We start from the raw sequence: 25,472 nt of genomic DNA on the forward strand, positions 1-25,472 counted from the left end.
TCTACTGGGCTGGCATGCTGCTGGCAGACGCGCACACACATCAGTTTGACTTTCACGATCCCATGCAAAGCCTCTGCATCATATCCATCCAAGCATGCTCCAGTTTCATTTGAAGTACGGTGAGCAGATAAGTAAGGGGTTGTATTTGCAGAAACACACGCACACACACAGACAGACACACAGAAACACACACACACACACACACACACACACACACACACACACACACACACACACACACTGCAGTGTGGGAGAGAAGGAACTGAACTCTTCCCCTCAGGTAACCTACTTCAAATCAGGAGCCACTACTGTTGGTCAGCAGTAGACACAGTTGGTGGGCAAATTGCATGGCACAACATTATCTCTGCTACAAAAGCAAATGGCCTGAGTTCATGACTAAAGATGGCAGATTACAGCCTAAATGCGTCATACCTCTGGGAAATAAAGGCTTATTTCACCTTAAACGTCCCTCCTAGTTGAATGGTTTTTAGTAAAAAAAAAACAATTGCTTAGAGTCATGTGCCCATGTTCTCTCATTCTCGGTTTTTCAGAGCGCGAGTGCCTCTCATACAAATGAGATTTGATGAGCCACGCACTTGACGTCGGCGGGAAGCGGGGGCTCGTTCCAGCGCAGTGGTACGTAGTGCGCAGCGTGACTGACAGTCTGCGACCGTCCTCCTCTTCAATTAGAAATCTGGTCAAGACGTGTAATCCTACATGCAGAGACCGACGCCTGGTCGTTCCCGTTCTCATCCAGGCACTGTCATGAGATTTCATTTGAGCTCGAAGCAACCGTCGACACAGAGGAAAGCGCGGTCGCCTTATCTCTCTCTGGCGGTGGTTTGAACGCATCACTATAGCGGCGCGGCATCACCGAGCGCCTTTTACCTCGCTCGCCACCCGGTGCGCCGTTACGGAAGACACCTACAAGTGGACATCAGCATGTCTTTCGTTACCGCTTAGAGATGGAAACTCGAGGATTCGGCGAAGGGGGCGCGGATATACGAGGATACCGCTGGACCGTTTTTTTCAGCATCGTTTTCAGCGTCTCATCCCCGGCTTCTTTTACAATGTCACTATCAAGGAGACCGTCCTGAGGCACCTGTATGCCCGGACCGAGGCGGTCTGACTGACATAGGCTATCACCCTCTTTGGAGCGTCCATCACTGTGATTCCAAATAGGCAATACGAACATATACTCCGGTCCTCGTCGAAATATGGACAGATTTGAACATAACTACTAAAAAAAAGCATCGATTCTGAATTCGTTGCCGGGCGTTTCAACCGGATTCGTTGAGAATGCTGTTCTAGGAGTAGCGGGAACTATAACTCGGTCCTAACAAGCAGCCTCTCGCCTCGAGAACCTGTCGCCGTGGAATTGGATAATGTTGACATTAACGTCAAGATGGGTTTAGTTTTCGGTTTGTTGTGGCTGTTCAGCATCTTATTGGAAGGCATCCATTGCCAAGGGGTGTATGGTAAGAAAATACATTTCTAGATCTACTGTAACTTGACCTTGTGTTAAAAGGAGTATTTGATAGCCTATCTCTTTCCATATCTATAGGCCTACAACAGGTAGGTCAGGCTACAGTGTTGGTGGTCCGCTGCCCGTGACCACAGGTGTAGGCTACAGCAGGCTACGCCATAGATTGGTCAACGTACGCACGCACCACCGTGGCAGTGGCCATTAAATTGGACTGGACCCACACACATCATATTTCACGTCTGGCGCGTCTGTGCGTGCGCCGGGTGGCCAAAGCGGCAGCCACCATCCATCCATCTATGTGCCCAGTATGCCACGGAAAGCTGCGAGGCATCAACCCCTAATCATACTATAGCTGAGTCCTGACAAAAGTGATTGATGACGGGCTGTAGGAATGTCGAGGAGGGGCAGTCTGACTGAGACTCTGCTGGCCTGTAGCCCAACCTACACAATATTAAATGGGTAAAAAGCAGGGGCCAGGGATTTTCTTTTGGTCATTTGTCATTGCCCCCCCCCCCCCCCCAGCCTATGTTCTGTCGCCTGCGGTTACCAGATGAGTGCTCACAGCCTCTAGCTTAGCCCACCACCCGACCGACAGGTATTCTCACTGGTGATGGTTGACCTCTCCGGGGTCACGTTATAGGCGTACAGTCCCATTGACTTATGACCATTCAGTCACGGTGTCGATACAGTCCGGCCCCACCCGCTGATGCTTCTCGCAACCGTTTATGACCTTGTATCAAGCGGTCTCACTTCTCTACAAAGTGGCACTGCTGCCTGCAGTGTAATTACATTTCAAACCTTTAATGTGTGACCTCCACCACAGAAGTCCTATACTCTGCTGGACTGGATTCACATGACACAGCCTTTCCAAGTGTCTCCCCACAGTGACTGACGTCAGACAGCTGATGTTGTAGAGTCAGATATAATCTGTGCTTTTTATACAGGAAGATTAAAGAGTTGATGAAACAGACTGCAGCTGCCCTCACTCTGGCAGATTATTATAAATAGTGTAGCTTCATGACAACATCCTGTTTAGAGCGTGGGTACGGTAATATCTGTTCACCCCCCTCTTTCTTATTGTATAATATCTGTTCACCCCCTCTCTCTTATTGTATCAGTCCATCCTCCTCACTCCATCTATTTCGGTCTTATCTATCTATCTATCTATCTATCTATCTATCTATCTATCTATCTATCTATCTATCTATCTATCTATCTATCTATCTATCTATCTATCTATCTATCTCTACTGCATGTTTAGGCTTCTGCTCATTGTCTGTTGATGCTGGACTACCGTGTGCATCTCTGGATCTCCAGCCTACCATAGGACAGTTTTATCTTCCACTACATTACTACTGTGAATACACCTGTAGGTCTAGATGGTGTGGTGGATGGTTTAAAGCAGTGGTTGGTGTGCTCAGTCCTACTCAATTCAGCTGTTATAGGTGATGTGGATGATGAAACCATAGTCGGTATCAGCTGTTAGAGGGAAGAGAGCAGCTTAGGCCTCAGGCAAAGATGTAGTCTTAACAGAACAGCTGTATAGAATACAGTGTTCAAGTAGGATCAACTGACTGTATACCCAGTATAACTCTACCATTCATACAGCAAACCCTAATTAGACCATCACTGCTCTGGAAACTATATGCTAGGTTTTAATGAATAGCTAGGCCTTGGCTTCTGCATGCTAGGTTTTAATGAATAGCTAGGCCTTGGCTTCATTGTAGCAGGGAACACTGAGCTGCAACACTTTGATTTAGCCTCCAAACGGGAACAGGCTATGTTTGATCATAGTCTTCCTCATCCCTCTGTAGTACTTCATTGAAGACCATGAAAAGAGTTACATGAGAGGTAATTAACTAACTGGCTGGCTGATTGACTGACTGACCAACCACTAGTGAGGTAGCTGCGTTTACCTCCAGGCAGTTGAGATCTGGAGAGAGCAGTGAGAGCGAAGCATCCTGCCTGGGTTCGTACATGCTGAACTCGCGAGCATGCTGGATCCACAAAGGTCGCATCCACAGCCCCATAACCATGACCTTTCCATGCGGCTTCTGCAACACGTTTGTGTTTATGCGCCGCAGAGCTGTGTTCTACCTCTAATCTGACATTGTACTTTCAAAAAGAGACATTTGGGGGGATAATGGCCTGTCAGTCATGGTACTGTGCGTCCTACATCATTAATGACTGTGAATCATTCATCCCCAGCTCAGCTCGATTCGGCTGCAGTCAGACAGCGGTGCGTCATGGAGACAGATGCAGGAATTTTCATTTCTCTACTTTTGATGTTGACAAAAACCTTGAGCATGCGGTCCTCTTCATGCATACACCTAATATAACAAGCTATTCGAATTAACGCTGATTTAGGAAAGTTTGCGTTTTCCCCCCGATTTTTTGGGGTGCTGTTTCTTAAGTTCCTAGTTCTTCCACCCCAAATGGCTTTTCAGATTCTCTAAGAACATCCCTCCCTGCCTGGTTGCCTCTCCACCTCCTGTCTCCCTCCCTCCCTCTACCTCCCTCCCTCTGCCTCCCTCCCTCTCTCTACCTTCCTCTGCCTCCCTCCCTCTCTCTACCTCCCTCTGCCTCCTTCCCTCTCTCTACCTCCCTCTACCTCCCTCCCTTCCTCTACCTCCCTCCCTATCTCTACCTCCCTCCCTCTATCTCCCTCCCTCTACCTCCCTCCCTCTATCTACCTCCCTCCCTCTATCTCCCTCCCTCTACCTCCCTCCCTCCCTCTATATCCCTCCCTCTACCTCCCTCCCTCTATCTCCCTCCCTCTACCTCCCTCCCTCTGCCTCTTTCTCTTCCCAGCCTTGTTGGTAATTTCTGATAGTACAAAACTTCACAGGAGAACCAAGTCGTTCAGCTATTCAGGTATTTATTACTGTAACACACTCAATACAGCTTCACAATGTTCTGATGTACAGCCCCCAGCCCAACTGGCTCATCACCTTTTATATGCAGATCTCAAACACACTATGTGCGTCACATAAATCGCGAATGGTGTTCTTGGAACTTACGCAAGTAGATATTAATCTTGTTATTGAGACATACTGTGAAGTTTGGACATTCCAGTCTACGCTCTGACCTGCACAACTCACTAGGGAACTCAACTGAGCTCGCTGTTCTCTTCCAGTTGTTCTCCTCAGCCGAGCCAACTTGACCTTACGGCCAAGCAACCCTCTAAACACTGCTAGTTTCCACAACAGCCTCCCAGCCTTCCTGACTGTGTGAACATTATTCAAACAGACCCCCTCTCCCCCACTGCTCCTCAGAGTCCGACTCCGCTCACAGGTCAGGTGCCGTGTCACCGAACCGAGGAGGACCATTCCCCCGATGTTTATTTTTTGCATAAACATAATACATCCACATCTTTCATCTTCCTCCCTCCTTCTTCCTACCATCACAATGCCTTTTTTTCTCTTCTGGATCATCTATCTGCACTCTCTCAGCCGAAAAGAACTACAATTCCCTAGTCACCTCCACTTAGCTAATAGCCTGAAGAGCAGGCAGCGTGGAGCAGAAGTCCGCCCTCCGATGTGGAACACGGAGCGTCTCCAAGGCCACCTCCCCGTCTGCTGGGGGAGTGGGTGGAGGAGGAAGCCTGACCCTCCCCCGAGCCTGCCTGCTCCCAGCCTCTCTCCTCCATGCTGGAACATGGACTCCTGCAGTGTCATCCCAAGCTACACATGCCTGCGTGTTTCTTGGTTCCCTAACCCCCCTACACGTGTGTGTGTATTTTCATTCTAATCTTACAGTAAGAGCCACTTTGCCAAATATAGTTTTTGGAGAGAGTGTGTGTGTGTGTGTGTGTGTGTGTGTGTGTGTGTGTGTGTGTGTGTGTGTGTGTGTGTGTGTGAGTCCATTATCATGATTTATTAAAACGTGTGTCACTTCCTCTAGGTTAGGACCTGCTGTGAGTACAGAAATGCTGGGTCTGGCACAACTACTGTGTACTACAACATACGTATACATAACTATAATACAACTACACTGCAACTACTTCAACTACACTACAACTACACAGCAGCATACTATAGCTATACTACAACATATTACTGCTGTTGCTAAACTACAGCCTAATGTAAAAGCCGTGTGTGTGAGTGTGTGTTGGCAGGTGATGGGACTGCTTAGGGATATTGTGCCCGTGTGTGTGTGTGCATGCATTTGTGTGTGTGTGTCTGGTTTCTACAGAGGTCTGGTGTAAGAGGGTACAGCTGGCAGGTGCCAAAGCCCATCCAGACCCACAACCGTGGGCTTGTGTATGTGTGTGTGCTCTGGCGGGTGATGGGACTGACTGGGGAGTCTGGGGACATAGTTCAGGGCAGACAGATGGGAGAAAAGCCAGAATAATTTGAGAACAGAAAGTTGAACAGCCGAGGGTCTGTGAGACCTTGTTAAGGCATATTCTGTTCTTATCTCATTGTGTGCTTTAGATTCTCTCTGCTACAGTGCCCTTTTTTAAACATAGCCATTGCATGGGGCCTCATTCATGCTGTCCACTGAACGGAATCTAAGCTCTGATTGAAATATCTGGGTGTGCTGTAGAGTGGGAGCCTCTCCGGAGGCTTGCACTACTGTAGGCCTCACACACACACACACACACACACACACACACACACACACACACACACACACACAGGTTATTTATTATTCGGCCGTTGGTTTTCATTTGGAATTCAGTTGCTGCAGATCATCATCTTCCACTGGTTATAGTAGTAGATTTCTACTGAGGCCTGGTCTAAGATGGCTGTCTGTGTATGTGCATGTGTGTGTGTGCGTGCATGCATTTGTGTGTGTGTGTCTGGTCTCTACAGAGGCCTGGTGTGAGAGGGTACAGCTGGCAGGTGCCATAGCCCATCCATCAACTACACACTCTGATCCACTGACTACACACTGATCCACTACACACTCTGGTCCAAACAGGACAGTGATTGCATGCATTATCAGTACACTTCAAATAATCAAACTTTATTTGTATAGCGTATTTTATACATGGGTTGCAAGCGCCATGCTGTGTTCACCAACTGAGCAGGATAGACAGAATACAGTAGTAGTGAGAACAGTTCACAGCACTATCTCTACTGTAGCCTTACCTTTGAATGACAACTGCCTGACCTGGCACAACCAGACCCCCTGAGGTTGGTTTTTAATGTTATTATTGTTTGTTTGTTTGTTTATTTGACCCTTCAGTTCCCCAGATGAGTATCATCCGGTGAGAGGTCGGTATTGTTGTGATGCACGATTACATAACCACATATGATACATGAACTCCTCCTGTTCCCGCACTGGCTGGAAAATAGAACTCTTACACAACACACTGCGCTGGTCCAAGGGTGCTTCTGGTCCTGGTTCTGTCATATCTTGTGCATTTGTCATAATATGACAGTTTTATAACATACAGTACACAAGATACATTTTAATTCTTTAATTCTTGTTATTTAATTGTACAACAAATGCTTAGCTGTGCCTGATGTGGGGATCAAATTTATGACCCTGAAATTGAGAGTTATGTGTTTCTACCGAGTTATCCAGGCAGCTGGACCGTAGACTGCTTGGTTCTGGTGCTGATTTTGATGATATGCTTGGTTCTGGAGGCTGTATTGGTGCTACCTGACAATGTGAGGCAGAGGTACCTACAGTATTTGGATATACGTGTGGATGTATTACATACGTATGTGAGGATGAGAAAAATGTTTTTTTGCCAAACAGAGAGAGAAGCATACAGACAGAGACAGACAAATGGAGACAGACAGAGAGAGAGGCAGGCAGACAGAGACAGATACATGGAGACAGACAGAGAGACAAGCAGGCAGACAGAGACAGATAAATGGGGACAGACAGAGAGACAGGCAGGCAGACAGAGCGAAACAGATAGACAGACAGACATGTCGAAGGAGATCTATGGATACCCATTTGCACTCGTTATCAATTTACCTCTGCAGTGAGATTAATCAATATGACACAAACATAATTTCTACTTTATAAAGTACTTTATAAAGGGTTGCAAGCCTGGGAGACACACTTAGTATAATACAAAGGTTTTCCACCGATAAAACATTCAGACAAATATTTATACTTCCCTTTGCACGCTATTAGGCGGGTTCTATATTAACCACGTATGGTGTGGATAAGTATTTCACCAAACAGCTGCTATTGTGACATTCTGTGTTCATAGCAGAGATGCTCCCTGTTCTAATGTGGTATGTATATCTTTCTGGCAAGTCCTTTGTCGCACAGCCAGCAGGTCATGCTGACCCAAGAAGTACATGTTAACTCTTTAACAGCATAATCATAGTACAATCATGATTACACAATTAAGAGAAGGGTTTTACACATGTAATGGAAAAGAAAAGAAACAGGCAGGCATACAGAGAGCCAGGCAGTCAGACAAGCAGAGAGACAGACAAGCAGACAGACAGGCAAAGAGACAGACAGAGAGAGAGGTACAGTATTGTGCGTTGGAGCTGATCTGCTCATTTGTGTGTGGTTAATCTGGACAGGCCTGATAATGGCATTCTCTGGCTTCAGGATCCCATCTGGCAGAGAGAGAGAGGGAAGGGAGAGAGAGAGGGTAAGAGAGAGAGAGACGGGTTAGAAGAGGAGGGATAGAAACATAACGGACGGCCGGATGTTTTGTCAACAAAGTCAGATTAGGCCAAATGATTGGTTGACAGGATTGGGACTGGAAATATAATCTCCATCCCTCTCAATCAAGAGGATGTGCTAGAATCAGGGAGAGAGGTGTTTGTGTGTCTGTGTGTTTGTATGTGTGTGTGTGAGGACCTGTTAGTGAATGGGAGGTGACAGGTAGCAGGTGTGTGTGGCTGAGACAGCCCACCCCGGTGGGCCTGTCACCGTGAGCGCAGCAGGATGCTAGGTGGCGATGGCGGTTCTGTGACAGGCTTTTATGCTTCAGAGAGACACGTGGAACCTCTGTTAATTATTTCTTGTTTCAGCCAGCCAGTAGACCGAGGGGGACACGCTCTTGTTCATGGCAGGGAGGTCTGAATGTGGTCCGGTATGTTGAGGGATAGCGTGGTCGGATGATGGACTTTCTGTGATACACTGTTATATTTGAATTGAATTCTTTATTTAGGTCCGCATTTTCAAAATAAATTGCAGGGGCCCACATACAATTCCCTTGCTGTTATGTTGTTGCGTCGTTAACATGTGTCACATTTCATAGATACAAGCAAGCTTCTACACCAGGGGTTCCCACACTTTTTTGGCTTGTGAGCTACTTTTAAAATTACCAGCTCAACAAGATCTACCCTCCCACCCCACGCCCCCGGAACCGACGCCCTTCTGTCACTTGTCAGTTACTGTAACATTGGCTAGGTCTGAATTCACATCTCATTAAAAATAATCACATTGCTGAAAACCCATTAAACAATAACAACATACAACCGAAATAACAACATATGGTTACTGTTTCAAAATCAAAGAATACTTTATTAATCAAGCTACCAATTACTTCACACTGGAAGTGGTAACTTTGTTGTATTATATGCCTTGCACAATCTTAACAGGTAACAGTCAGCTAGTTGTCAGAACAAAGTGTCTTTAGCCTACTTAAATGACTCAATCACACAGCACAATACACTCTGATGACTTGCACTGAATGGAGTCAGCCAGGGTTGCATAATCCTGAGTTTTTGATTGATTTTGCTAGGCTACTATCAGCCCTCTAGTTTACCGAGGTACAAAATAGACTGCATAAAACGAGTTGTAGCAGCTGCACCTACAAGCCTAAACAATGATGAAATCAGCCCACACATCATTAAATCATTAAAATACTTAGTTTAACGGCAGTACAAAACGGTCACACTTGAAATCTGCAAAGTAGCATTAGGAAAAAGTTGCTCATGTGGACAACAAGAGAGGTGACGTACAAGCAACTTGCCTCCATACAAGCAACTTCAACGCGTGTCATCAACTCGTCTTTTTATGGCTTTTCTTTTGAATGGCTCGAGATACCAGCATAGCTTCTGTGACCTACCTGTCGATCGCGATCGATGTATTGGGCACCCCTGGTGTACACAATATGGTGACATGCACATACATACACACACATATATCTTGGTGGTATAATATACATAATAAATGATGTACAGAAATGATCTTCTCCTCCAAATGCAGCGCCTGCCAATAATGGAGGAGATTTAGCAATATTTTGCAGTTTGCTTTGCTTCACACTTGGTCAACCAACCTGGGCTGCGTTCAAATTCAGCTAACAGAGGCGAACGTTTGTCACAAACATGTTTTCTCCAAACGCTTTTAATGAACGTTCCAAATATCTCGCATAAATGCAACAATGTTTCAAAATACCGTAGGCTACAAGCCTGGTTCCATTGTGATCTTTGTTCCGTTACTGGTGAACAACCTCTCCAGACTGTTAACTTCTGTTAGCAAACGTTTGCAGCGAACACAAAGCTAACGGAAAATAGTTCGCTAACGTTCGCTATGTTCGCTGAATTTGAATGCACCCCAGGTTGGGTCAACACACACACAAATACACACACACATACACACACACACACCCACACACCCACACATACACTTCGCTGAGCTGTGTGTTCAAGTCCTTAATCACAGCATCTGGAATCCAGCAAGTAAAGCCAAAGCTCATTATTATTTAAGGTTTAGAGCAGAGCAGTGAGCCCATGGAAAAACTAGTGGGTATACTCTCTATACTTCTACAGTAGCAGGGCCAGCTCTAGGGTTTAGCGGGCTCCAAGTGGTCTGAACAGTACCATCAATTATTTCATTTCATTTCAAGCCTTTATTTATATTCGTAAAGCACTGAGGTTTCCCTCATTTATATTATACAACGATACAGACTGGGCATTGCTTCCTGGGCACCGTCATCTCCCGGGACCTCAAGTGGGATCATCTCCCGGGACCTCAAGTGGGATAAACACCAGCTCCCTTGTGAAGAAGGTGCAGCAGAGGATGTACTTCCTGAAGCAGCTGAAGAAATTCGGACTACCACAGAAACAATGACACATCTGTCATCGAGTCCATCCTCACCTCCTCCATCATCATCTGGTACTCTGCCACTACAGCTAAAGACAGGGCAAAACTGCAGCATGCCAGGAGGATTGCGGCCAACCTCTCCCACCCCGGCCACAATCTCTTCATGCCACTCCCCTCAGGCAGTAGGCTGCGGTCCCATCAGGACCACGACCACACGCCACAGAGGTAGCTTCTTCCCCACGGCAACCAGCCTCATCAACGAGGCTTGTGTCCCCCTCTTTGGGGGATATGCTAGCTGTAGCTCTGTGGGTTCTATATCCACAACACGGTACCATTCAGATGTGGACCAATGTGCTCTATACATTAAGATGAGCTGAAGAGAGAGTTAGAAAGTGGCAATAGCGTGACACTGAGGCCCCCAGCGTGGGTTGAGTCCGCTCCATTAGAGGCCACAGAGAGTCAGTCAGCCATGATGACACCAAGGGTGACTGTCCAAAGGCTGATTGGCACATGTCCAGAAATAAAGTATGCTCCAGACCACGGAGTACAGACCATCACATTGGACCAATCAGATGCAGTCTGACTCACCAATTCTGACCAATCAGCTTCACTTTACATTTTATTAAAGAAAACAAAACATTATTGCATGATTTTTTTTTTACTAGCCTGGCTCCAGCCCCTGAATCTGAATTTTCAAAATGCGATTCAGGGTCTGGAAAGTCTCTTGTCCAGAGTGATCTCTTGGTTGGAATTACAACCAGGCTAATCAGTGTCCTTTGAATGTGCCCTTTGAATTAAACTGTGCGATGTGAGTGTTTGGCGGATTAACTAATCACTGAGGACTCCTTTGGCAACGCCCATCTCAGAAAATGGCTGTAATGGGAGCCTCTTCAGACTGAATAATCATGTGAAATGAAATTGGAATTCAGTCAGTGTCAGGCTAATTGAGGAGCTTTGATAAGACAGCAGGTCGGGACTACATCTCTGTGAACATTGTTATGTCACGGCTTCTGTCAGCGCTCGGCATTGTGGGAGCGTCACAGTGACAGGTCATGGGTTGGAGGATGACTTAACCTCTCCAGCAGATGAAGATAATCCCAAATTTCTGGATTAGGATGATATTACGCTCTACCGCACACGCTCATATTCCTAAAACAGCAGAGTAAGCGGCTTGTCCTGGCTCAAAAACGCTATTCCTCCGAGTAGGTGGAGCTGCCTGCTGTTAGTAGTTCATTGTCATGCGATGCTTTTTCATTGGTGACTCACCCACCACTGCCCTGCTCAGCTTTGCAGAGCTCTGCTGTTACAAAGGTCTCTCTTTTTCTATCTCTCTTTTCGTCTGTCTCTCTCTGTCTCTCCCACGCCCCTCCCTCCCCCACCTGTTCTGGCGCTGATCAAGCCATTAGCTGTAGATTCAGAGGGAGTGTGTGTTAATAAGAGTTAACAGGTGCTAATGAGGATGCAGGGCTTTAGATCACTGGGAGCTGTGGGGTTGTGCTGAGCTGAGCAGAGCTGGGCGCGGCTGGACTGAACACAGTGGGACTGAACGTCGGCCCAGGTATGGACTCCATGGGGCCGATCACTCCCACTCTCCCTGTCTCTCCCCCAGTGGCCTGGCCTCTCTGCTATGTTTACTGACGACTAATATGGGACATTAATGCTATAAGGCATCAAATGAGAACTGGTTGAAGGCCGAATCACTACCTTGTTGAGACGCTGTTCCTCTGGTCACATGTGCCTGTCCGAGATGACTATACAGTAAAAGCCTGTGTTATACTCTTTTTCCAACAAAATTAGCTTTTTTTTTCTTCTGGTGTGTCACTTTCGACCTCACAAGCTCGCTGGAAAAGGAGTGAAAGTTAGCTGTCTATCTGGGTGTCATGTTTCCATCACTGCTGATCGGAGCTGGAGCCGATAAATACCCCTGACTACTGCAGAGTCATTTGTCCTGGGAATAAAGGTTGATTGCAGCCTTTCCCACTAAAGACAAAAGCCAGATGTTAGCAGGTGTAGTGGGTTTTTTGGCCAGTGTAAAAGGGGCTTCATAGAGGGTTGGGTTTAGTCATGTGCTGTCCAGCTGTTTCTGTACCAGCCCCAGGGGACATAGTTTCCTGCCCTGCCTGCTGTGCTGAGCACAGGCCAGGAGGCTCCTCTTTTCAAATCAAATAAATAAAATGCAAACTCCCGCACTCTTTACCCTGCTTTATTCTGTTAACGTTTTGGCTCAGACCTTCATCAGGACTGATAGGGACACAGGATGGATCCTCTGCCAAACAGGCCTGTTCAGAATGCTCTACTACTGCTGGGAGGCAGTGGCTATATACACACAAACACACTTACATACCCCCCCCCACACACACACACACACACACACACACACACACACACACACACACACACATGCAAACACACATACTGTACACACTTAATGTACAGAGAGCCTCAGAGCCTTTGTATGTGGGCCTTATTCATGAATGTGAGTGGATGGTTTCTGTGTGTTCAGGGTTCTCTGGTTCAAGTGAATGCAATGGACGCCTTAGGCCTGGTTGTCATCACACCATAGATTTTTTCAGGCGTTTCTTCCCAGTGACATGGGCCCTTAAAGGAGAGAGTAATGGATGTGTTTCATGGGAATTGTGTGTGTGTGTTGTGTGTGTGTGTGTGTGTGTGTGTGTGTGTGTGTGTGTATGTGTTTGTAAGTACACATACACACATTTGTTTGAGAGTGTGTGTGTGTGTGTGTGTGTGTGTGTGTGTGTGTGTGTGTGTGTGTGTGTGTGTGTGTGTGATACCCGGTGGGTCACAAAGCAGAATAAACCAGTTAGCAGTTAGCTGCATACATACTGTAAACACAGTAGAGTGATACCTGTATTATTTAGCAGAAACAGTAACGTTAAGCTCACTGGGCTCCAGCTGTCTTCTGCCCCATCACCCTGAGGCCAGCTCAGCTCCTGGGGATATCAGCACATGAAATGTTGATAAGAGGGCTATAGTAATGAGATAACGTATGTAAATAGGACAACAGTGCTGCCATGGCGTTGGCCCACATATCATAAGCAGATTATCCACTGCAGCACAATGCCATTGTGTGCCAAGATAAATTGTGTTCGAATGTGTAATGGAGGCGAAGCCTCAAATGTAGCTGTCGCTTCTTGTGTGGTGGAGGTGGTTTGAGGCCTGAGCTCGTGTGACATCCCAGCCTGAGACCTACCTACAGAGACCTGGATTTGGCTCAGTGGGTTACTCTCATGTCTGTGGTGACTGTGAGTGAGACCTGGGTTTGATTCCTGCCTCCAGCCACCTTATCCAGGCCAATTGTTCAGTTTTCCTGCTCAAAAAGACATGCCCACAATCAATCTGGAATATCTCCACAACCACAAGGGCCATTATAATAATCTTGGTGTCAAAGCAAAGCTAACAGCTGTGGGGAGGCTGCAGAAGAGTTGGAATCAAAATAGATGGTACTGTGTCAGAGCAAATAGAGCTAGAACATTGTATAAAAAAATCTAAAGTTCAATCATCGCCTTAAAGAAAAACAACTTTTTGGGTGAATATCAGCTTGGAAACATGAGACAGTAGACCAAATCAACTAGGAATCATTATTCCAATGTATGATCTGTACCTGTGCCAAGTTAGATGCTAGTAGTGTGAGCCAATTTAACTTTGGAGAGGTTTTATTACAGTTATGTCCAGGCGGATCACCAGATTGTGCCATTTGGAGACCTTCTGGCACCACCATCAGTCTCTTTAGACGTCATGTAAAAGTAATTATAAACTGTAAAAGTAATTATATTTCACTGACATATCACTATAGTTTTTTTTCACTGGGGTACGTGCAATACGGGTTATGTGCAATAGATGTATTATGTGCAATATGTGGTATGTGGAATATGTGGGATATGTGCTTTTCTGTTTCTGTATAGAGGCGATCTATGTGTACGCAGTATTGAGTCCAAGACAAATTTCCCTAGAGGGACAATAAAGTATATCGTATAGTATAATAGTTCATTTATATTAATTAATTTAAATTAATAATTTAATTCACACATTGTGAAATAAAGCAATATATCAATTCACTGGCCCATACTAGGCCCTACAGGGCATCCATTCACAATTATTTGGCCTACAGTGGCATGTCAATTAGTTGGAGGTGCAGCTTCCACTACAATGGATCGCTATTGGGGAAAATGCTTGTATGTGTGTAAGCATGTGGCAAAGTGGTAGAATAACAGAGAGGGGAAGGGAGCCAACTTTGACGTTGTAACTCTGTTCCTGCCTGCCATTATTTTGTCTTTTAGCAAGAAAATGACCAAAAAAAACTAAACACAACTTTGGTTCCTATCACAACACACGATGCAGACAGACCACAGAGCTGGAAGACGCACTGATCTTTGAATACGTGCATTTGCTGGTAACACATGCCCATATCTTTAGAACCCACATCCGTTTTTGTGTTTATGGTGTGCTTATAAAATTGAGATAAATGATATAGAGGAGGATGATAAGCGCTTTGGATGATAAGCGCTAAGTGCTTTGCAGCCCCTAAACAACAACTGGCTTTATAAACCAAACAACATCTAAAACAAAAAGCGTTGAATCTTTCTCTCAATCAAACACCCTCACACACCCTCACACACACACACACACACACACGCACACGCACACGCACACGCACACACACACACACACACACACACACACACACACACACATGTAAAAACACACACACACACATACGCACATCCACAAACACACACACACAGTCCATTTCCAGTGCTGTGGTCGTAAGAGTGTAGAGTGTTTTAGAGGGGTCTGAGTGGATGTGGACGGCCACATCCTTCCACCTCCAACGGCTCGTTCCTTCCATCCCAGAGCCTTGGAGGAGAGAGAGAAACACAGACACAAGAACCTAATGAGCTGAATTAGAGGAGATGGGATTGATAGAGGGAGGGAGAAAGAGACAAACTGCATCCTGTAAAGTGTCCTTGGGAAAGTCAGAGTGCTGTCCAGGCTGTTACTCTGGGCCTAATGGGACTGGCTCCATTCCTGCAGCTTCCGACCTTGTTCTAATGGGACTGGTTCCACCATGCAGTTCCTGACCTTGTTCTAATGGGACTGGTTCTATCCTACAGCTCCTGACCTTGTTCTAATTGGACTGGTTCCATTCCTGTGGCTCCTGACTGTTCTAATGGGACTGGTTCCATCCTACAGCTACTGACCTTGCTCAAATGGGACTGGTTCCATTCCTGCAGCTTGCTCTAATGGGACTTAATGACAATACATATAGTTCAGAGCTCGTCAAGGCCCTCCCATACTCTCCTCAGGCTTCACAGATGTTACAGAGGTGGTTCGGAGACCATGTCTGATAACTAACCCTGTCAGAGACCTAAGGATCTGTGCTGGCCATGTAGCTACTGTAAAGCCCACATGAAAGTTAGAGTACGTTAACTTTCATTATGGAGACATGAGTTTGATTCCCACTACCTCTACCTCCACTACTCACTACTGTAAGCCTGTAGCTAATGCACCTCTCTCCTACAAGGTAGCAGTGTGGGCTGATGGAACAGGTCTGGCAGTAATCCTCTGAAGTTCATTGCTACAGCAGACTAACCACGCTACGCTAGATCAATACTACGTTTTCAAGGCACTAGAACTGATGACCGTAGAGAAATGTATATTTTCCATGTGGTCTGTTTGCGTTCAATCCTCTCCTAGAAACGCGCGCACAACACACACACACACACACACTGGCTCATTGTCATGGATGATGAATGGAGACATCTATCCAAGCGTGCTCAACGGTAACCAAGCTTTTCTGCATGATGGCAAATGTGGGATATGGTGTATGTCTACAGGAGTGTGTCTGTGCTGTAATAGTGCTGTAATCTGTGTGTGTGCTTGTGTGTACTGTAATATATGTGTGTGTGTGCTGTAGTGGTGCTGAATTGTCTGTATAATGTATATGCATGTGTTTGTGTATGTGTGTGCGTGTGAGAGTGTGCGTGCATGTGTATGTATGTGTGCTTGTGTGTGCGCAAGCTGTAGTAGTGCTGAATTGTGTGTGTATATACTGTATACGTGTGTGTGCGTGTGTGTGTGTGTGTGTGTGTGTGTGTGTGTGTGTGTGTGTGTGTGTGTGTGCGTGCGTGTGGGTGTGTGTGTTTCACAGCAGCATCCAGCGCTGGTTGGGTGGGTCCAACATGTAACACAGGAGGCCTATTTCCTGCATGACCTGTCTCATTGCTTCCAATTATCCAGGAGCCCGGTTACACAGCAAGGCCATGATGCCATTACAGTAGTGGAGGTTATTAGAGTAATCAAATCCACACACCCCCCCACAGTGTCCATCTGGCACACTGGCCTCAGTGAGCATTACTGCATTAGTCTTTACCCAACCACGCGTTTCTGGTTTTAACCTGATTATACTAAACAAAAACATGGATGATGAATGAATAACGAACACCCGTGCCGTCTGCTCGGCTAGGACGCTCGAAGGAGTCTGAGAGGAGCCGAGTTCCGGAGTTGACTGTAGCACACAGGAGCTCGTTAGGTATGCAAATGTGATGATGTGGTCATCCGGTCGGAAGTTTCCGCACCTTGCAGCTATTATTACCAGCTCTGTGAAATAGGTTGTCTTATTTACGCATGCGGGGGAGTCGTGGCGTCTGCGATGCGGCAGCGCCGAGAAGCACTCCAAGGGCCGAACCAGAGAGAGAGAGAGAGAGGGAGAGAGAGAGAGAGAGAGAGAGAGAGACTTTGTCTGAGCTGCACGTGAGCCAGCCTGTGTGCGTGTGTGTGTGTCAGAGAGAGAGAGAGAGAGAGAGAGAGAGACTCTGTCTGAGGGTGTGTGTGTGTGTGTGTGTCAGAGAGAGAGAGGGAGAAAGAGAGAGAAAGGGAGCATACGAGGCCATGCATCAGTGGTAAAGAAGTTACAGTGACAGGATGAGGATAAATAAGAGATGGTTGAAACTTGAAGAGAATGAAGAAATTGCCCTCTGCCATCAGGCTGGGTTCAGATCAATCCTCAATATCCTTCACAGCCCATGGACAGTGACTGACAGTCTGTTAGTAGATAGTTTGCTTGCGGAGACACTGCCACTAGGATGGTGTGTGTGTGTGTGTGTGTGTGTGTGTGTGTGGGGGGGGGTCCTCTGACCTTCCTTCGCTAATACAGGGAGACATTCTGCATGTGCTAGCAGAATCATTGGAGAGCTGCAGTACAGGCAGTACCACTCTGAAACACTAGCTAACATAGCTACACTATCCATGAGTGATGAAACACCAGCAAACTAAATTAGCTACATTCTCCTCAACACTGAAATGCTAGCTAACATTAATTGCACCCCTGTTTGTTGTGTGCTGTGAGAAAATCACCACAGAATATGATGCAATCTGTACAACAGACCAGAAGAGCTCATACAGTAATTTGCCCAGACATGTGTTGTCATTTTCTTTCTGCTCTCGTCTCTCTAGTTGTCTGTTGATTCAGTACCAAGCTGACAGGAATTACATTCTATGTTGTTAGTGTGATAACTGGCCCACGTCCCTTGTCTCATTATAGTACGAGAATTGCAAAAGTATTCTGGTGTGATTTCCATCAAAGCTTCACATCTGACAGAGCCGGCCGTTTGTCTTACAGACAACAGAGAACTGACCCTTCCTCTCAGAGAACAGAGAACGGGCTCCTCTCCTGACACACAGAGGGCCCAAATTTGCTGGATTCAGTTGGTTGGATCGGAGCAGAAACAACGGAGTGGAGTGGAAAGCCCTTCCAATTGGGAGGCCCCCCTCTCCAGGGAAATTACTCAGGCACGTTTCAGGAAATAAAATATGATAATTATTATAGAGCAAAAATAAATTAATATTATACAGCAGCATATTCTGAGAGCATCACAGTAAACTTTGCTCTGATTATCTGACCAGCAGCTCCAGTATATTGGAGCCACTAGTGTTGCTGGTCTGACTAGATAATACAGCAGTGTTATGAACCAGCCTCAAGGCAGAAGACTTCTCTCCTTTTCTTTTCTCTCTCTCCCTCTCCCTCTCTCTCTCCCTTTCTCTCTCTCTCTCTCTCCATCAGAGTAGCTCTAGTGAGGTCATCAGCACGGTCACACCAACTGATTGCCATCTGTGGTTTTTACTGTACTGTACACACCAGCAGGGGATTGAACTAGGCTCAGTCCACAGATGCAAAATGACACATACACACACATGAGGAGGCATGCACACACACACAAACACACGTACACACATGTGGTGTCAGCCTGGCAAAGCTGGCTTTTGCCCTCAGTCCGCCCTTCCCACCTCCCAACACACACAAACCCCCTATATACACACACGCACACACACGCAAACACATAACATCTTCTCCCGTTGTTTTAGATCAAATGTTGGTTTATGAAGCCAGGTGTTTTTTAGGGGCTGAAGAGCAAATCACACCACTGCTTATCATCCTCCTAGATCCTCTATATCAGTGTCAGCTACGCACTCAGTGACAAGCGCAACGTGTCCCTCTCAGATAGCTTCTGTGTTGATGCACAGTGCACAAAATGTTGCGGTATTGACTGTCATCACACCGTGCATTTTGGGGAGACAACATGTCTCCCCTACAGAACCACTATTCATCTGATCTCAACTCCTCTGCTCTGCCAAAGCAAGCTTAAATTATGTATGAGGTGAGAATATTTAAACAATCCTGCTTCCATCTATCGATCGTAGGCAGACACAGCAAGAGTGTGTGTTTGTGTGTGGGAGAGGGAGAATGAGAGAGAGAATGTGTTTTGAGGTTAGCAATTACAGTATATCAACTCATTCTGTTGTCAACCGTAGTTACCAGTCTCTCTCTGCCTCTACTCTCCCTGTCTCACGTCTCTCCTCTCCTCTGTGTGTGTGTATGTGTGTGTGTTAAGTTTGTAGTGTGTCTACGTGTGTGTAAGTATGTGTGGAGTGGTGGCAGAGTGACTCTCTGACAGTGGTACCTCTCTGTGTCTTTCAGAGTGTGAATCATACTTCCTCTGGGGTGATGTTAAAGAACCACACTACAAAATAGGTTGACTATTCCAATATTCCTACCTTCGCTTCCTTCCACCTCAGGCTTCTGCCTGAGTCATTTCATGGCATAGCCCACTCAATTGTAGCCTAATTGTCGTCAGATGCATTCATGATGAGGCAGCGATAAGCCAATGTAGGCATTCACACAGTCGGCAATATTTTGCCAGTTTTCCTTCCTGCCTTTGACAGCAGCGACTTCATTACTTTTCTGAATTATATCTGTATTGTTCATATTTCTGGAATACTTTGCTCCTTTTGTGTAGAATATGCTGTAGTCAGGGGTTAAATCGGGATTTGTTATGTGGGGGGGGGGGGGGGGGGGGGGGGCGTGTTAGCTGGGTTGGCAAGGGTGCGCATGGGTGAGGGCAGTGGCAGCTGTGATGGTGGCACTTAATACTGCTTCATTAATATCAAATATCAATCCTTTAATGATCAATCTATCATTGAAATTAAAGTATTCTTGATTAAAAACAATTCTAACACTTTGGTTGTCAACCCTATGCTGTGCTGTTCCACCCTGCACTGCATCACTCTCTAGCTACTGCTGGGTTTGGTGACTCAATCCTAGAATATATAAAAGCACTGTACAGTTTATCAAACTCAGCCTATGATAGGCTAGATTAAGCCATGATCAGATTACCTGAAGATTTTAACTAGCTAAAATAATAACTTCTACATTCCTTAAGCATCTGTAAGTTTTCTTCTTTTAACTCCACCCTGTCTCATTTCTGTTTAAGCTTAAAATAATGTAACTTAAGAAATGAAAGGAAATAATTAATTCCTGCATTGCCTGAGTAGGAGCAAAACAGAATAATTTAACCATCTTGCTAACAGTGTTGAATATGGTTCATTTTCAGAGAAATGCCTTTTAATATGATCCTGTTAGCTATTTCCCAATTATGATGATTGACCTCTGAGTATGGCTGTCGGCTTGAGTTTTTGGTAAGAAACGGTGTCCCTCTTCCATAGACTTATGAGATAAAGACATTCCATGGCTGGTACACTCTCTAACAGTAAACTACAGGCCTACCTAGATAATATAGGCTACCTAGCTAACGTGGTTGATGTGATAGCTTGCTATGTTAGCACTAGGTGGCTTTATTTAGCTAATGTATGGCTGCAGTTAGATAACTTGAGAGCTTGCCAGCAATTCCTGGCAGACAAAAATCTTGGTGTTGTTAGAGAAAACATTGTTTAATTGGAATATATCAGACAAAATCCAAGGTATACTCACTCATAAAATGGTCTGAGGGCTTCCTATCCCATGCCATGAGTTCACAGCACTTCTAATCTGAGAACTGACTGACTGACAAGTGGAGCGAAGTGAAGAGTAGCCAGTGAAAGTGATGACGCAACATAATTTTAAACTTGAAAAAACAGTAACTAAAATTAATTGTGATTTATTTTAATGGTGGACACGACATGGTTACATTATTTTAACAATAAAGACCAAGACATTTTTTTTAAATAAATTGAATGTTGATATGATGATAGATGTGCCAGGGTTGAGCACCGGCTGATGACGTTTGGGAACTAGGGGAATTTAACCTATATAGGTTCTATATAGGCTATATAGGTTCTGTTTGCTTGTTGCCCATGCTCTGTTTGCCTTGTGAATGTTTGCGATTGGTCGTAACACCACCCCTTTTGCCGTGAACGCGCTCATAGCTAGACTGGGGATATCTCAATTACATAGATAGATCGATCGGTCAGTCGGTCGGAACCAGAGGAAAAATTACAGCAAAGGCTGGAAATGCAGATACAGAATATGCCTAGTAACAATACGTATTAAAAGAAGAAGAAGAAGAGCAAGGATCATATATATTAAATTGATTGAATTAAAGGAGTAGTAAAGGGAAAATGCATGTTTAGCCCTGTTTTAAGGTCACTTATGATAGTATACAATGGTTCAGATCAAAACGTTGACAAAACTAGCACTTTCGAGAAAGTCTGATAATCGCTCTACCATCGTTTTGGTCATACAATGGATGTGGATGGGCACCTTGAAAAATCTTTCAAAAACATGTTAAACTCTCGATTTCAAAGACAATAAGCTCACTGAGGGGGTAATTGGTGTCCGTTGGTGTTCTGACATCAAATTCGCTGCAAAGTATGAATCCTGTAGGGTTTTATTGATCATTTTATGAAATCCATTGACTTGTATTGACGCGACCGTTGTAGATATATAGATCAATCCGCAGAGGGGATTCAGGAAGCGGAACTACTAGGTAGCTATTGTTATTGTTTATGTTGCTAGGCTACCTAGTTTGCGGAAGTTTACACACGTATGTGCTGCGACTAAATAGTTCTATGCTAAATATTTAAAAAAGCCTTTCCAAATTAACTAGAATCTTACTTTATGGCGAATTATTACATTACATTACATTACAGTCATTTAGCAGACGCTTTTATCCAAAGCGACTAACAATAATTGCATTTAACGTAGGAAGAGCCAATGTACTACTACTTGCCAGAATCACAAGTGCATCTTCTTTCTAAAACAAGTGACTAAGAGCATAATCTAGTGCTGAAGGCAAAGTGCAAGAATAGCAATCTAAAGTACAGTGCAATATAATACAATAAGTGAGGATTGTTGTAGTACTTCTTGAAGAGATGAGTTTTGAGCCTGCGACGAAAGATGGGCAGCGACTCTGCTGTCCTGACATCAGTGGGCAGTTAATTCCACCACTGCGGGGCCAGGACAGAGAAGAGCCGTGACCGTGTCGATCGACCGCAGGAACCTCGGAGTGACGGGGCAACCAGTCGCCCTGAGGTAGCAGAGCGTAGCGGTCGAGAGGGGGTGTAGGGTTTGGGGGGGGGTGTAGGGTTTGAATTATATGTCAGAACGCCAACTAACACCTCGGTGAGTTTCTTGTCTTTGAAATCGAGAGTTTAACATGTTTTTGAAAGATTTTTCAAGATGCCCACCCACATCCATTGTATGACCAAAACGGTGGTAGAGCAATTATCAGACTTTCTCAAAAGTGCTAGTTTTGTCAACATTTTGATCTGAACCATTGTATATGATCATAAGTAACCTTAAAACAGGGCTAAACATGCATGTTCCCTTTACTACTCCTTTAAGCAAGTTGGTAACCACCGTTGTGACACCAGTTATGCATGATTGCGGTTGTTTAATAGTCAAGCGAGCTAACGAAACATTATCCTGGATGTGTCAAGCTTGCTTCGTAGTATAACAGGCCTCAGGTCTCCTCTCCACCTCACTGCTCTGGTCCCTGGACCGCTGTGTGATCCCACACTGGAGCCCTATACTGGACACTTCCCACACTGGAGCCCTATACTGGACACTTCCCACACTGGAGCCCTATACTGGACACTTCGCTAAACAAAATGTACTGCCGAGATAGCACCCTACCTGTTCCTCTCACCACCCTCCTCTCGCCCTCCTCGCTCTACCCTCCTCCCCTGTCCTCCCTGCAACAGTAGCCCAGATAAGTCTGCTCCTGTCCTCTAGCCTGGCTTCCTGCTCCTGTGGGTCAAATCATAATAAGGTTTCAGCTGCGCTGTGTCAGCACTTCTCTGTTTCACTTCAACACTGCGCATGACGGGAAAATGAAGACTGTAGCCTATGTACGGCAGGGCTGTGTGTGTGTGTGTGTGTGTGTGTGTGTGTGTGTGTGTGTGTGTGTGTGTGTGTGTGTGCGTGCGTGTGTGTGCGCGTGCATGTGTGTGTGCGTGCATGGCTATGTGTGTACGGTATAATGAGGCTGGGAAGGTTTTTATGTGCTTCAGACCAGCTACTGTGTATAGGGTGTGATCATGCAGTGGTCAGACAGATATAGCCGTACTAGGTGGGAAATAACTACCTAACATCGCTGTGTACATTGTCCAATTTACTAGCTGCTGAGAAGGTGATGACCATTATAGTTGTGTTATTACAGCCCGCCCACTGAGAAGATAGGCTTCTACAGGGAGAGCCTGAGAACCAGCGCCACTGTTGTCAGAGACCCATTCATTAGTTTTATATCTCTGACTATCCACCCACCCACACACTCACACAAACACACACGCACACATATGTACTGTACGCTCACGCAGGCATGCACGGTGACGCACGAACACACACACACACACACACACACACACACACACAAAGCAGTACTGTGGGGGTGGAGAGTAAACACTACCCTCTGTATAAGTGGCCATGTATTGGCTATAATGCTATCTCAATGCAGAAGTAATTACATCGTTAATGCGTTTTTGTATTGATTCAGAAAGCTATACCCTGGTTCAGAGCAAGCTGTACACAGAACAAATGGAATTGGTGAGATCTGTTTGCTGGTGTGAGACTAAAGCCCTTATTTCCCAGCCTCTACTTGGCATTCATGGGAGAATTCCCTTTATGGTGCTTAAAACTTTGACTGGATTATGGCAGCGTGAGTAATTCTCATCTATCCAGCCCGACCAATGTTGCGTCTCTACCTGCCCCCCCTCGAGGCTCACTGTCGCGCTCTCTTACGGCAGCGTTAAAGCCTGGATGCACATCATCTGTCTGGAGAGAGACATGATGCATCTTCCCCGGTCTGAGAGAGTTAGCTGCCGCCGCTTGGGAGCTGGAACACGTAAACAGAGTGGGAGCAGCGAAGTGTATCTGACTGCTTCATGTGTCGGGATCCTGGAGAGACGCTGTCCATTGTTCAGGCTGAAAGGGAGAGCTGCCACATTGTCTGTTGTTCAGGTCTAAAGAGAGCTGCTGTTGTTCAGGCCTAAAGGTACAGACACACCAATACGACATCAAAGGACTAGCGGCAACGAAGGGCAACTGTTGCATTGCCTCACGTCTCCAGTGTCGGGGCAATTTCTTTTTAGCAAAGACACATCACTGTGATCCCAGCGGGGTCATTCCTATATTCCCCGGGTCCTATGTTCCCCCGGGTTCTATGTTCCCCGGGTCCTATGTTCCCCGGGTCCTATGTTCCCCCCAAAAAAGGGTTCTATGTTCCCCTGGTCCTATGTTCCCCGCGAAATGCGAAAGATAAATGTGATTATGCCATCACATGATTTAATGCCAAAAGGAGCAGAATATGGGCCTATTTTAGAAAGGTTGTATTTTCACCGCAATAATCGCCAAATTCTGTGCAAAATATGCACGCATTTTTTCACATCAAGTTTCAAAAATGCCTCACTCTACTAGAGGCCGAGTGTGCCGTTTCTTGTTTTCTTACACACAAAAAATGCAATGATTATGCAATGGAATATGCAGGGTTGAATGTTTTAGTTCTTCTATTGTTTTCTTTTTTTTTCTTTTCTGAATTTAGCCTATCACCAAATTAGATAACTGTTGTCTATATTTTTTCATAGGCCTATGTGTGTGATGGCCTATTTATTAAACTTCAGTTATTTCAAGCGCATAGTGGTTGAGTGACTATAATTTTTACTGCGAGCGGATCCTCTCTCCACAGAGATTTTTCCCCCAACGGATTTGCGCCTCTCATGACCTATATCCCAACTCACAGCAGGATGGGTTAGGACTGGGACACTGTAAACTTCACGAAGGCATCAAGCAGCTTCTCCATTCATTGACATAAAACCAATAGTAGGCTAGCCTTACAATCTAGTATAGCCTACATTATAGTCAGAGCTGCTTTGGGTAGCCTACTGAGGCGATATGCATTGCGCATCACAGGCTAGGCTACGTCCCATGTCAAGTTAACATGCAACATTTTTTAAACTTTATGTGAAATAATGCAGGCATGAAATCATGCAAGCCTCGCATATTTTGCACGGAATTCTGTGATTATTGTGGTGAAAATACAACCTTTCTAAAATAGGTGCATAATCTGCCCCTTTTGGCATTAACATGCGATGGCATAATCACATTTTTCTTTCGCGTTTCGGGGGTAACATAGGACCCGGGGAACATAGGACCCTTTTTCGGGGGGAACATAGGACCCGGGGAACATAGAACCCTTTTTTGGGGGGAACATAGGACCCG

General features: G+C 45.6%; 1 protein-coding gene across 1 annotated transcript in view; it reads left to right on the forward strand.

Moving 5' to 3' along the window:
* Positions 1-1,405: 1,405 nt before the first annotated feature.
* mdga2a (MAM domain containing glycosylphosphatidylinositol anchor 2a) overlaps positions 1,406-25,472 on the forward strand; it is a gene marked incomplete at its 5' end in the record, with an annotated part of 109,562 nt that continues 85,495 nt past the window's right edge. The window contains one exon of the mRNA XM_084437714.1: positions 1,406-1,478. Within this exon, the coding sequence (XP_084293840.1) occupies positions 1,406-1,478 (73 nt within the window). The remainder of the gene's footprint in view (positions 1,479-25,472) is intronic.

Source organism: Borostomias antarcticus (genome assembly GCF_949987555.1).
Source record: "Borostomias antarcticus genome assembly, chromosome: 5".
Taxonomy (NCBI): domain Eukaryota; kingdom Metazoa; phylum Chordata; class Actinopteri; order Stomiiformes; family Stomiidae; genus Borostomias; species Borostomias antarcticus.